This window comes from Tamandua tetradactyla, chromosome 1 (assembly GCF_023851605.1).
Source record: "Tamandua tetradactyla isolate mTamTet1 chromosome 1, mTamTet1.pri, whole genome shotgun sequence".
NCBI lineage: Eukaryota > Metazoa > Chordata > Mammalia > Pilosa > Myrmecophagidae > Tamandua > Tamandua tetradactyla.
In genome coordinates this window covers 185,180,170-185,194,102 of record NC_135327.1, presented here as the reverse complement: position 1 = coordinate 185,194,102, position 13,933 = coordinate 185,180,170, and the positions used below count along the sequence as shown (strand labels likewise).

The 13,933-nt window shown below is 36.4% G+C and overlaps 1 protein-coding gene and 1 pseudogene across 3 annotated transcripts in view; one reads left to right on the top strand and one right to left on the bottom strand.

The window, feature by feature from the left end:
* Positions 1-3,583: 3,583 nt before the first annotated feature.
* On the top strand, positions 3,584-5,096 carry LOC143687466 (transcription initiation factor TFIID subunit 9B pseudogene; annotated as a pseudogene).
* Positions 5,097-8,202: 3,106 nt separating this feature from the next.
* Positions 8,203-13,933, bottom strand: part of WEE2 (WEE2 oocyte meiosis inhibiting kinase) — a 31,284-nt gene continuing 25,553 nt past the window's right edge. For all 3 annotated transcript variants that reach the window (XM_077147956.1, XM_077147948.1, XM_077147968.1), the window contains 5 exons: positions 13,614-13,721; positions 13,420-13,505; positions 12,495-12,665; positions 10,638-10,780; positions 8,203-9,291 (listed from right to left, as the gene is read on the bottom strand). In XM_077147956.1, the coding sequence (XP_077004071.1) occupies positions 9,135-9,291; positions 10,638-10,780; positions 12,495-12,665; positions 13,420-13,505; positions 13,614-13,721 (665 nt within the window). In that variant the 3' untranslated portion in view covers positions 8,203-9,134. The remainder of the gene's footprint in view (positions 9,292-10,637; positions 10,781-12,494; positions 12,666-13,419; positions 13,506-13,613; positions 13,722-13,933) is intronic.

Sequence of the window (13,933 nt, the reverse complement as noted above, 5' to 3'; positions counted from 1 at the left end):
ACTAAACCTAATGCAAGTAGAAAGAGAGAAATAATGAAGATTAGAGCAGAAGTAAATGAAATAAAAGCAAAAAAAAAAGAGTCAATAAAATGGTTGTTTGAAAAGATCAATAAAATCAACAAAACTTTAGCTAGACTGACAAAAAAAGAACACAAATAATGAAAATCAGCAATGATAAGGGGGACATTAACTACCAACCCTGCTGAGATAAAAAGGACTACAAAAGGAAACTATGAAAATCTGTTTGCCAACACATTAGATAGCCTAGATTAAATGAACAAATTTTTACAAACACATAAACTACCTACTTTGACTCAAGAAAAAATAGAAGATTTAAACAAATCAATTATTAGTAAGGAGGTTGAATCAGTGATCAAAAACCACAATGAGATATCATTTCACACTCATTATAATGGCTATTAAAAAAAAACAGAAAACTGCAAGTCTCAGGATGTGGAGAAACAGGAACACTTGCTGAAGAATTGTAAAATGGTGCACCTGCTGTGGAAGACAGTATGGCAGTTCCTCGGGAAGTATAGAATTATCATATGTTCCGGCAATCCCACTACTAGGTATACACCCAGGATTGAAAGCAGAGATTTGAATAGATATTTTCACACCTATGTTTATAGCAGCATTATTCACAATTGCGAAGAGATGGAAGCAACCTAAATGTACATCAATGGATGAATGGATAAATAAAGTGTGGTATATACATACTATGGTATATTATTCAGCAGTAAAATGAAATGAAGTCCTGATAAATGCAACAACATGGATGAATCCTGAGGCCATTATGCTGATTAAGACGGAAAAGGACATATACTGCGTGATCTTTCTGAAATGAACGAATTATAATAAGCAGACTCACAGAGTTAGAATATAGGCTGTCGGGATAGATTGGGGTTAAAGAATGGGGACTTGATGCTTAATCTATACAGAATTTCTATTTAGATTGATTGCAAACATTTAGAAATGGATGGTGGTAATGGTAGTACATTATTGTGAGTATAATTAATAACCCTGAATTATATAGGTGAATGTCATTAAAAGGGGAAATGTTAAGTTGCATAGGTTGTTCAAATAAAGTTTAAAGATACAGCATGGAACTGTACAATAGTGAATCCTATTGTAGATAATGAACTACAGTTAATAGTACAAGAATGTTTATGAATTATGACAAATGTATGATACTAATACAATAATAGGGTGGTATATGAGAAAAAAATAAACATAGTGTAAACTATGGCTGATAGTTAATAATAATATTTTAATAATCTCTCAATTGTAACAAAGTTAACTACAGTTAAAATAGTACAATTACTAAAAGTCCTATCAGTTGTAACAAATTTTCCACATCACTGCAAGGTGTCGATTGTGGGATGGTGTATGGGAATCCTGTATTTTATTCATTATTGTTCTGTAAACCCACAACTTCTCTAGTATAATTTTTTGCCTTTCTTGTTGTCTCGAGTCTTTAGCAGTTACCTTAAGATCCCATCCTTGCACCAAAACTGATAAAACTTTTCATGCAGTTTAGGACTTCACAGCTTTTTTGAGCATCCCATTCAGAAAGTAGGAAGATGCTCCACTGGGTGATGAGGGGTAGGGCGAGTGGAAAGGGGAATCTCCTATAGGGTGAATGTGGAAGCAAGTGAGGAAATGTTCTGATTAGCTGACATTGTTTCCATTCTACAGAGGGGCATCTTAAAAATTGGGGAACAGATGTACATTGATCAGTATGGCATGCTTGTCCATGCTTGTCCATTCTGATATACTCTGTACTGGACTGAAACTAGCTTTATCACCAGGTGTTGCTTATCAATAACCCTGTAGGGTATGTTCCATTTTCTCAGAAAAGCCCTGCAGATAAATTGCTTTTTCTTCTGGAAAAGCCTTTTTCAGAAAGGGCTCTTTTCCGGACAGTTCCTAATACCATTTTATTTTATTTAATAAGGTAAAAATCTAAACTAGTAGCATGATTTGCCAGGTTCACCTTAACCTGCTTCAGAGTTAAAGCATTTTCTCTTGTATTTTGTGTGTTCCCTCTTTCCAACACAAATTCTTCGACATTTTTAATGCAATTTTATTGAAATATATATCCACACACCATGTACTCCATACAAGTATACAATCAATAGCTTATGTCATCATATAGCTGTGCATTCATCACCACAATCAATTTAGAACGTTTTCATTACTCCAAAAAATTTTTAAAAGAACACACAAAACATTCTATAACCCTTATCCCTCCCCCCCCATTATTTTATTTATTTGTTTGTTATTTTATTACTCATCTGACCATGCACTAGCTAAAGGAAGTGTCAGTCACAAGGTTTTCACAATCACCGGGTATGTCATTGTTTTACTCTCTGTGCTCTGCATCTGGAATGCTGTTCTCCCATACTTTGAAGATTGTCTGCTCTCTGTATTCAGTCTATCTTGTATTATAGTTTAAATGATCACAAGATAGCTCTCTTTTTCCTACTGACTGTGAGCTCTTGGATATCAGGGACCTTGTTAATATTCAATTGGCTTTGTGCTTTAAAACAATGACTCACTTTAGCTGGGCCCAGGTTACCGGCCACAGCAAAGAACAGGAAAAAGTAGGAAGAACCCAGAAGGAAACTCAGATCAGCCTGAAATTAGATTAAAATAAAAGCAAACAAAAAAATAATCAAGAACCTAGAAAGGTGGTTTGTGTGTTTGTGTGCATGTTAGGGATACCCCTTTAAGAACTGCAATTTGCATTTTGATGAGGAAGCCTTGTACCCTTTTCAGGTGGGCATGTGCACAGGCCTGCATACTATTTTACATAATCAGACTTTTTGTAATTCATCCATAACCTCCGAACCCCACTGGGCCATCCCAATGCTGAGAAGTGGTGACAGCATTGACAAAAGTAGCCCTGACATAGTCTACATTTGTTCAAGTACCCTTGCCCTGGCAATAGTGGAATAACTAAGGGCTTTCATCCTTTCAAAGTTAACCAAGAAAGAAATCTACATCATATATGCCTAGGGATGCAAAGTTGCTTTTGGCCATGCCTTTAGTTTCCCCCTAAATTATAAGAAAGTTTAATTTTTCCTATTAAAATGATGTAAAACAGCAAAAAGAGGGAAGGAGTTTAAACCAAAGTCCTCAAGTAGTAGAAATCTTACCTAGTCTGGAAAATTTTGTTGCTGTAAAAAAAACTTATTTTAATTTTTTTCACTTTGCTTTTCAATCAGTTTTTCTAAAGACTCAATAATTGTTGGGAAATCACAGCACTTACCTAAACTACTAACAAATATATATAATTTTTTTATCTTTTTAAAATTTTATGGTGGTTGTATGTACTAAAATTTCCCATTTTAACCACTTTCAAACATACAATTCAGTGATATTAATTACATTCACAATGCTTTGCTAGCCCTCACCATCATCCATCATCAAAACTACTGTACTAGCATATATTTTCAAATAGTTCAAAAGCAATTTTAAATTTTGGAGTTAATAGTTAATAAAGCTATTTTTTGTTAAGTTATAAAAATAAAGCTAGGGAAAGTTCAACATGGCTGCTTGTGGGAGTGATGTTACAGAGGAGTCTGATGAGGGGTGGAGCCTGGATGAGGAGTCCGCCAGCTGTCCTCTATCAACGGATGACGACTGGTTGGATGACGACCGGTTGGATGACAACCGGTTGGATAACATGGAGCCAGTTAAGATGGCAGCCCTCAAGAACACCCCAAGAGATGCTTTGGTGATGGCACAGATTCTGAAGGATATGGGAATTACAGACTACGAACCAAGGGTTATCAATCAGATGTTGGAATTTGCTTTCCGATATGTGACTACAATTCTGGATGATGCAAAAATTTATTCAAACCATGCTAAAAAACCTAATGTTGATGCAGATGATGTGAGACTGGCAATCCAGTGTCGTGCTGACCACTCTTTTACCTCTCCTCCCCCAAGAGATTTTTTACTGGATATTGCAAGGCAGAGGAATCAAACCCCTTTACCACTGATTAAGCCCTATGCAGGACCTAGACTCCCACCTGACAGATACTGCTTAACAGCTCCAAACTGTAGGCTGAAGTCCTTGATTAAAAAGGGACCTAACCAGGGAAGACTAGTTCCACGGTTAAGTGTTGGTGCTGTTAGTAGCAGACCTACCACTCCTACTTTAGCGGCCCCACAAACAGTATCTGTCCCAAATAAAGTTGCAACTCCGGTGTCAGTGACAAGCCAAAGATTTACGGTGCAGATTCCACCATCTCAGTCCACACCTGCCAAACCAATTCCTGCAACAACTGCAGTTCAGAATGTTCTAATTAATTCTTCAATGATTGGGCCAAAAAATATTCTTATTACCACCAACATGGTTTCATCCCAGAGTACTGCCAATGAATCAAACTCATTGAAGAGAAAACATGAAGATATGACAATGATGCTATGTAAGGAATGTAGTCTAGCTTAGATGCATTTCAAAAGTATAGTTGGTTTTGAACCCAGTACACTGAACTAGGACATTCTAGATATTCTCAAGTTGTATCTTAGAAAACGTAAAGGTAGCTGTAATATTTTTCACTTTAGTTAAAACTATTAGATTTAATTCATAAGAGTAGAAATGTTTATCATTAGGCTAAAAGTACAAAAAGTTAAGTAATTGTTTCTTTAATGCCAAGTCCTATATGGCTATTTTGGAAGCAGTTTTCTGCCATGTATCACTGACAGCAGCACTTAAGTTTCAACTTCTACAGTAGGGTCAGTGGCTAATCTTTAACAGCAAAATTGATAAGCTACATTAAAATACTTTCTTTGTAAGGTAAATAGTCACCTTTATTGTCACTAAATTCTTTGAACAAATCTCTCAATTTAGGAAACATTTCTAGAATTTAAATCAGAGGGATGCTAAATCCATTTTGAATGTATTTATTTTTTGATCTTTCCTAACTTCCCACTGCCTCTCAACACCCTTTCTAGATCCCATTCATTTTCTGTACCTCCTTAGGCTTAAGTTTCTCCCCATTCCTCTTAAGTTAAAAAAGCCAAAACCAGAAATTTTAAAATATCATTACTGATAGTACAGTTGAGTATCATTTTTATATTTTTAAAACATGCTCTACATGCCTGATGTTATTTCACTTGAAGGTTATGTATTTGCTGTTTTTTTCTATAGTCAAGAACAGTTTGGTTTTTCCCTTGCCTTTTGTGCCTGTTGACTTTTACTATGCTTTTGACATATAGTCAGTTACATTCAGTTTCAGTCTATTATTCCAAGTTGATAACTCCACCCATTCCAGAGTTCTAAATTTAACATAGAAAATAAAATAGCTTACTAAAATCTGCCCTGATAGGTATATTTACACTGGACTGAGGTAAAACCACTATAGAGCAAGTGTTTTCTTCCATCTCGCACATATGCTTTAATTACTACTTCTTGAACCCTCCTATTCAGATCCTTTTTCTAGCTTGTTGCTAAAGATGTCACATATAAGATGGGATCATACCTCAAAGTAGATTCTAATGGTTTTCCTTCCTCAATAAGGTCAATAAGGAAAACAAATTTGCATGATAAGACTTACATTAGGTGACCTCTGCCTAGGTTTCCTAGTATGGCTATGTTGCTAAACACTTTTCCACATTTTTCATTCATATACACATCTAAAACTTTTATTGAGAAAGATTGCAACACTTTCACAAATGTAACCAGACCTGTTCTGTGTTTGAGTTTAAGTAAATTTAACTTAGGAATATGTTTGCAGAATTTTCTAAAATAAATTATTTATATAATTTAGAATTTATACCCAAGGATCCTCAAAGCTTAAAACATCAAGTTTCACCTTAGGATGGTACTTGATAAGTCGGAGAGAAATAGTTCTATAACAAGGTAGAAATGTCCATCACTGTTTTTTGTTATTAGGGACAGGTGGTATAAAACTTATTAAAACGGATCTGATCAACATCATAGGAGAGAAATGTTGATTATATAGCATAGGATATAACTTGAATGTTCTCAGGGAGGTAGCATGTCAGAAGGCCTAGGTTCTAGTCCTTGCTCCATCATTTATGAATATGTGACCTTATTTCACCTCTGAGCCTTGTTCTCTTACTTCAAAAATAAGAACTACTCTGCCTACCTCACAGGGATGGTGTGAGGGCTTAGTTGTATATGTGAAAGTTCTTTCAAACTTGTAAAATGTTTTACAACTATAAGGATTCATTATTGTATTTGTTCCAAAATTATTAATAAAAATCTGAACATTAAAAAAAATAAAAATAAATAAATAAAGCTAGGGTGGGCCACGGTGGCTCAGCAGTCCGAGTTCTTGCCTGCCATGCCAGAGACCTGGGTTCAATTTCCGATGCCTGCCCATGCAAAAAAAGAAAGAAAGAAAGCTAATAGCATGGTACAACGGTGGCTCAGTGGCAGAATTCTCACCTGTCATGCCAGAGACCCAGGTTTGTTTCCCAGAGCCTGCCCATGCCAAAAATAATAAAGCTAATAACTTTTGTATAATTCATTATTAAAATTATGGTTCATCTAGAACTAAAAAACTTTATTGTTCAGGCTGAAATGTTGATATTTGTCTTTCAGTGTTAGTTTTTCTACAGCTCTATAGAAATGGCTTCTATGAATTGGTACAAATGTTAGAGCTCAGATCAACCAAGAACAATAGTATTTATTTAACTATGTGTTCTAGTTTGCTAGCTGCTGGAATGCAACACACCAGAGAAGGATTGGCTTTTAATAAAAGGAGATTTATTTCATTAATTCTTCAGAGGAAAGGCAGCTAACTTTCAACTGAGGTTCTTTCTTACGTGGGAAGATACAGGGTGATCTCTGCTGGCCTTCTCTCTAGGCCTCTGGGTTCCAACAACTTTCCCCAGGGTGATTTCTTTCTGCATCTCCAAAGGCCTGGGCTGAACTGCGAGTGCTGAGATGAGGTATGCTGAGCTGCTTGGGCTGTGCTACATTGTACTTTCTCATTTAAGCACCAGCCAATTAAATTAAACATCATTCATTGCAGCAGGCACACCTCCTAGTCAACTGCAGATGTAATCAGCAACAGATGAGGTTCACGTACCATTGGCTCATGTCCACAGCAACAGAACTAGGTGCCTTCACCTGGCCAAGTTGACATGTGAATGTAACTACCACACTATGTCTCAAGATTATCTACTGATACCTTTATATCAGTTTGCATTTAAGAAATATCTATATAAAAGCAGCTTATTTATCTCCTAAAGTATTTAAACTTAACTTTAATGTTTTCAACCCAGTGATGTTAATGAAATAATTCTGATAATTAGTTCCTGAGTTATATCATCATCTCAGTGCAGAAACAATTTCCCAGCTGAAGATGGAGCTTCTTCCTGAGGCGAGAGGTGAATTTCTAACTGAAATGGAAGGGATTAAATCCTGACACCAGTGAATACCCAATCCCTCTACAAACTTGAAAGTGTCTTTGCAGATACATTCCATTTTGATGACTTCCTGCTGCCTTCACTCCAGAAAAGATAGAGGGGCCAGGTCCCTTCAGGTGCTGGGCTAGACTTTGGTGAACACAAAAAAAAGATACAAATCCTAATAGTAGTAGTTATCAATGACTGATAAGTACAACCAAGATACATATAACCAAAGAATTCTGGTCTATACATTGCATACACATAATAATATAGCTTTTTCCAAATCACAGACTGTGGTCAGGGGACATGTCCTATTATGTATGGGGGAGGGTGGTAAGCAAGAAATAAACTAACCCATTTTAAAACCCAGAGTAAAGATTAGTTAAAAAAAAAAAAGCAATGTACTGTATAAATCCAACTCGATTGCTTAGAAAGAATTGCTATTCCAAGGCAGAATAATGAATGATAGGTGTGTTTGTTCAATAAAAAACTTAATTTGCTTTAAAAAATGAAGTGAAAAAAAAAAGGCAATGAAAAAACCTACAAACCACTAACAGGTTATCTTCATTAATATGCACAAATATAAATTATCAAATGCCTTTACGATCAGCATTATTGTATAGCAGAGCTGACCATTATTAGCATTTTGGCCTTGCAGCCAAAATGGGCCTGGCAGCCAAGACATATGACTACCAACCTACCCAATTTTCTCACCCATCTACCCAAGAAATGTTTTCCAATATGTATTCTCATTTTGTTATTAGTTACATATTGTGAAGAAAAGTGCTTTACCCACATTTAGCTTTGGACAAGTTAAAAACCTTTATTTAAAAGTTCCATTCCTTTAAATATATGGAAAGAGAAAAGGATGCAAATAAAATATGATAAAAATCACAGCAAACAAAGCCGAATTTTGATCATAAGATTGAGAGAAATTGGTGACACCCAGAAAATAAAAATAGTCCTGGTTCTGGAGCCTCGAGAGAACCAGGGCAAACAGAATGAGGGAGAATGAACAAGTCAAATTTCCTTCGAGCACTTTATGTCCAGTGTTTTTGTCCAAGTTAACAGCCATCTCAGAAATGTTCAAGCTATATATAGTCTCATTTCTACCTATCTGAGCTATTTATTTAATAATACAAATCAGGAAAAGGGATTGTTTCCATACAGAAAATATTTTAGAAGAACCATTAGTTCAAAGTGGCTAAGAGCTTTCTTTTAGGAATAGCATCACATAACGCGAAGCACTGTTAAAATCCAGGCAAATTTTCTCATAAACTGTTATGTTAATTCAAAACCAAGTTTTATTCTTTTCTATGACCACTGAGAGCCCTGGGATCCTTAGTGGATAATTGGCAACAACAACCTCTTAATCCATAGCCTGGGCCCAGGGCTACTTCCTTTCATTCTTTCAATTCAGAGGTCCATGTTTTCCCTTTGTGAGAACAAATGTGAGAAGGGCATAAATTGTGAAAAGGTGATGTTGGGAATATAACAAAAGAGAGGAGAAATGGCTACCAATTATTGTACTTGGAACAATTGGTAATAAAAACTCAATGGTTTTAGGATTAGGAGTGGCTTTTGAAATCTTTGGGGATATAAATTGGTTAATTTTTCAATTTTATAAAAGGAAGGTTGAAACAATATTTATTTCTGGAATCTATACAGTAAAAGGATGGTTGGTATAAAATGAAAATTCTTATGGAGAATGGGAAAGTGGAAAACAAAACTCTATGCCCTCAAGATTTCCCCCAGGTAAAGCTTGAAGATCTTGCACTTTTTCCCCCCACCAGGCGCTTGGAGCTTCTTGATCCTGTGTGGGCTCCAGAGACCCCAGGGTCACCTTGACAGATATTTTCCTTGGGAGACTGGGTCTGCTGGGCTTCTCTCAATTCCCTGGCAATAAAAGGGGAAAAACAAATGTTATCTGATCCCCAATTGAGATAGTATTTATGATCAAAACTAACATAGAAATCAATTTTTCATTTTATTTCTGTATTTTCAGAAAAAAAACCTGCATGTGAATAGAAAATTCAGTTCCTGTAATTGTCATTAAAACTGGCTGACACATATATGCCACAGTGCATAGCAGTTCAGTTGGGGTTCAGTTTCCTAAATCCTACTGATTGGGGCATAATTTTGTCTTGAAAATTCAAAAAACTAAGTGAACAACTCTTTAAGCTATATATGAAGGCTACAGGGGTTAGCAAGCCACAGCCCATAGGCCAAATCAGCCAAACACCTGTTTTATAAATAAAGCATTACTGGAACATAATCACACTCATTCATTTATATATTGTCTATGGCTGCCTTTACACTACAATAGCAGAGCTGAGTAGTTATAACAGAGACCTTATGGCCCACAAGGCATAAAATACCTAGCCCTTTCCAGAAAAAGTTAGCCAGCACCAAAAGTCTAGACAGTTTCAAGAGAGTCTGTCCTGCCCAAATATGTAGGTGCCTATCCTTGACAATATCAAAGTTCTGTTGACTATTAGGAAGGATTAACTGACTAAAGTCTTAGTATCTCTGTAACTTATTACCAAGGTATCATTTTGGGGACTTTTCAAGTTAATCATCCAAGAGAAGTTGCATTTCTAAGCTTATTTTAGGTAAGCATCCACTTTTCAGTGACTTTAAATCAGTTAGAAATACCTTCAGAATTGTGCCTAAACATCACCGCCTGACTTCTTCCCCAATCCTGCCCCATCTAATGCCTATTTGTTTAATGAGTGTATAAAAGAATAAATGGATGCATGCATAAATACAAGCCTACATGAATAAAAGGTCATACTGCTTCCTTTGCTTTGAAAATACCTCTTCATCTAAATATGTACCAAGACAGGGTATCTTCCTGCCTGCCCCTGAAACTTAATGGGTTTCTAAAATTGGTTCTGCCTACCTTGTCTATGGTTATCTCACACTTAGTGATCATCTTACATTAGGGAATGACCTTACGTTAAATGATCACCCAACAGTTACTTGTTCTGCTATCACTCAGAATCCTCATAAATATTCTTCACCAGTTATACTTTCATGTATTCGTCACTTTGGCTTCCTTTGCACTAACTGCAGCAAAGTTAGTGCAACTAACTTTCAGGCAGCCGACTCAGAACTCCCCAACCCCATGCCAGGCTCCCTGGGCAGAGACCTATGTATTTGAATGTTTGGTTAAATTTGAATCCATGGAACACTGTGAGCAGTACATAGATTCTTTCTAGACTCCAAAATCCAAAATCTACCTTTCCAGTGTAGCTGTCTTGAACTTTTCTAGGTTCAGCTGCTGCTGGAGCTCTTCAGTTTTCCCCAGGGAGGGCCGGAGAACTCGATTTCTGGCCAGAGCTGCTGCAAAAGGTCTGTGCTCTGCGTCAGGGTGGATCATATTCTGATGATGGAGACCAAAAGAAAGGAAACAGAAGGTTCTCCAAGGGGAACTCTCCCCTCCCTCACAAGTCGATTCCATTTGCTGGTAGATTTTGTGAAACCCAGCTTCTCATTTGTGCAGAGGGAGAAATAAATTAAAACTCATCTCCACCATGGACAAGATCATCCCTGTCCAGTAGCATCAGTTGTTCAGACCTTTGATTTACCTTTAAATATCATACTTTAGAGCAGGCTAGATGATTAACCAGCCTAATCCCTCAATCTTAAAAACAAATTGAGGTCCTGAAATAAAAACTGACTTGTCCAAATTACTGGCTTGGCCAAGACCAAAGCACAGGTTACCTAACATCTGGTTTGGCTTTCATTCTATATCATGCTTCTTTTTCTCTTAAAATTAAGAATCTCACTACAACAGTATCCTTAAAGCATTTATCTTCAGGCAGAGGATGTCTGTAACCTAAAATGATTTGAATATAATTGAACATACATAATTATATATAACAGTTAGCAGTATAGTATAATGAAGGGAACACTGAGCTTTCCATTTGAGGACCAAGGTTCATAGGTAGCTCCACCATTGAGTATATCACTTAAGTCAGTCACTTAACTTCGCTGAAATTCAGTTTCCTTTTCCTGAAAAGAGGGACACACATTCACTTTCCAGGACTGTTGTTAGAATTAACTGAATTAACATATATGTATTACCTAGCAGAGATCCAGCATTTAGGTACTCAATAAGTAGCTATTAAACCTAAGTTCAGTTTCTATATAGAAACAGGCTATTAAACTATGAACAATAGACAGAGTAAAGTAAGATTTGCCACCTCCTTTAAGGAAAGTAAAATAAGTCAGAAAAGAGGACAAGTTTATAACTACTTTTATGTTTTCAGGTGATCTGTGAAACTCAAATATAATTCCCAAGGGAGTAGATATTTCTAAAGCTATTTTAGGGATCCTAATATGTTCCCTGTTCTTTAAGTCATGTCTTACATATGCATTTTGCTTCCTTGGTATGATTCTAAGCTTCTCGACAGTGTAAGGTTTTCTTGTACCTCCCTTTTCTCAGTAGTATGTTTCTTTCCTTGTCACCACACATGCCTCAGATATCAGTAGATAAAACTAACACATAGATTCTTGAATTGACATTATGCCTTTCTTCCAATAGCAGAAATGATTGGTGGTATTATCAGTTATTAATCAATAAAGTAGCTTACATTTTCTTCTATACCCTCAAAAATCAACTCTTCTAGTCATACCGTCATTGCTACCCTTGATAATAGTTAATGGAACAGGAACCAAAAGAAGAACTTGTCACTATTTTGCTCTGAAATAGGAGCTAAAAGATGCCAGATTTAATTTGGGGATTAACTAGTTGTCTGTGATAATGCAAATCAAGAGTTGTTCTGAGTCTTAGTTTCCTTAACTGCAGAATAGATACCACCTATCTACCTTACAATGTTAGAAAGGACAAATGAAAAGGAAAAATGTAACAACATTTTACAAGCTATACACAAAAGGTTTTATATTTTCTAGCTTTCCTTGAGAAACCTTCCTTCTGTCCTATATTTTCTGGGCTTCCTAGTCACAGTTCCTTTTTCCTTCCTTCTGTTAATGGCACTGTCAACGTCCTTCATATCCTTTTCCCCATCTACTTGCCATCACATTAAAACAAAATAGACATTTCTATCTTTTCTTCATCTCATTCGAGATACCACCTTAAGTAGATTGCAAAAGTTTTCTGAGAGCTTCTGAGGAATGTCTGGAAGGTTCCCCTGGCGGATACAATGCCATTCAGCTCCATTGGTGGGTAGTGATTCTGCTCCTGCAGCCACTGAGATTGTTAATCCCAAGGCAAATATGTCTGCTTTGGGAAGGTGTCGATAATCCTTCAAAACAGAACACAAGAGGGCCAGCAGTCAGTTTACCAAGCAAAGTTTAGACTAAAATACAACTAGTAGGAAAGGGTCATTTGACTAGGCAGGCATATAAACCCTAAGCAGACAGGTCACATTCATTGTGGTTAGTTTATTTCTAGAGAAGATAAGAAAGCAAAAATCTACTTTGTTAATAGTGCTATGCCCTGAAGAGTCCAAGGCACCATTTTGCTCTATTGGGCTCAAAGAGACTTGAAGCATAAATTGATCACAGGAAGAAAGACTCATGTTTTTTCTGACTATTAACCTGGAGGAAGTAATATCCTTCTTAGATCTGACTTGACACACATCCTAGAGGACAGGCTATGACTGAAGCTCATTTAAATGATCAGAGCTGATGGTGCTATCAGAAACATAACAACATGATAAAGGTGGAAGGGACCAATAGGGCTGAGGAAAGTCTCTCCTCCAAGTAGACAATCCATGAGTATAAGAGCTTTAAGAAATACTAAAAACAATAAAGGGCCTGTCAAAATAAAAGCATGAATATCAATTCATCTTTGATTAAGCCAAGTTTTTTATTGACCTTTACTTAAAAAAAAAAAAAGTTTCTCTCCTTCCTTTGGTGTCTATTCTGAATGGGAAAAGAGACACTATAAGTTTAAATTGCAAATATTTACTTTTCATTTCTTGTGCTGTGAGCCTTCATTTGAGAGTCAAAATGTTCAATGAATTATAAAATACCCTACATTTCCCTAATCTATACCTCTTGCAAAATCTCATTAGCCAGGAAGCGACTATCTCCCTCTTCCACTTTGGGTTTGCTTATCGAGGTCACATGGCCCAGGTCACCTAAAAAAAAAGAGAGAGAGAGAGCATATCTTTGTTAGAACTGGAATAAATGGAGCCAGTGTAAGTTTTTTAGGATAGCATACTGGTAGGCGTTTAAGGAAAACTCACCGATTTTATACATCACATTGGCAGAGAGAAACCAATCCGTTTCATTTTCAATTTCTTCTGGAACTACCGGAGTGTCACTCTGCATCTTATGACAAATGAAGATGTTACCTGAAAAAATACAGAACTGACCTATGTAATGATTCCCAAGCTTTTTCATCCCAAAGATTCCTTTTCTCTTCCTCTGTGTACATGTAACAAGACTACCAAGGTTTCTTTCTTTTTTTTTTTACAGCATCTCTCCCATTACTTCTGAACAGTTCAGGTAATGATAATGCCTGTTTAATTTAAATTGATCTCATCCATTCCCTATTCTCTGAAGA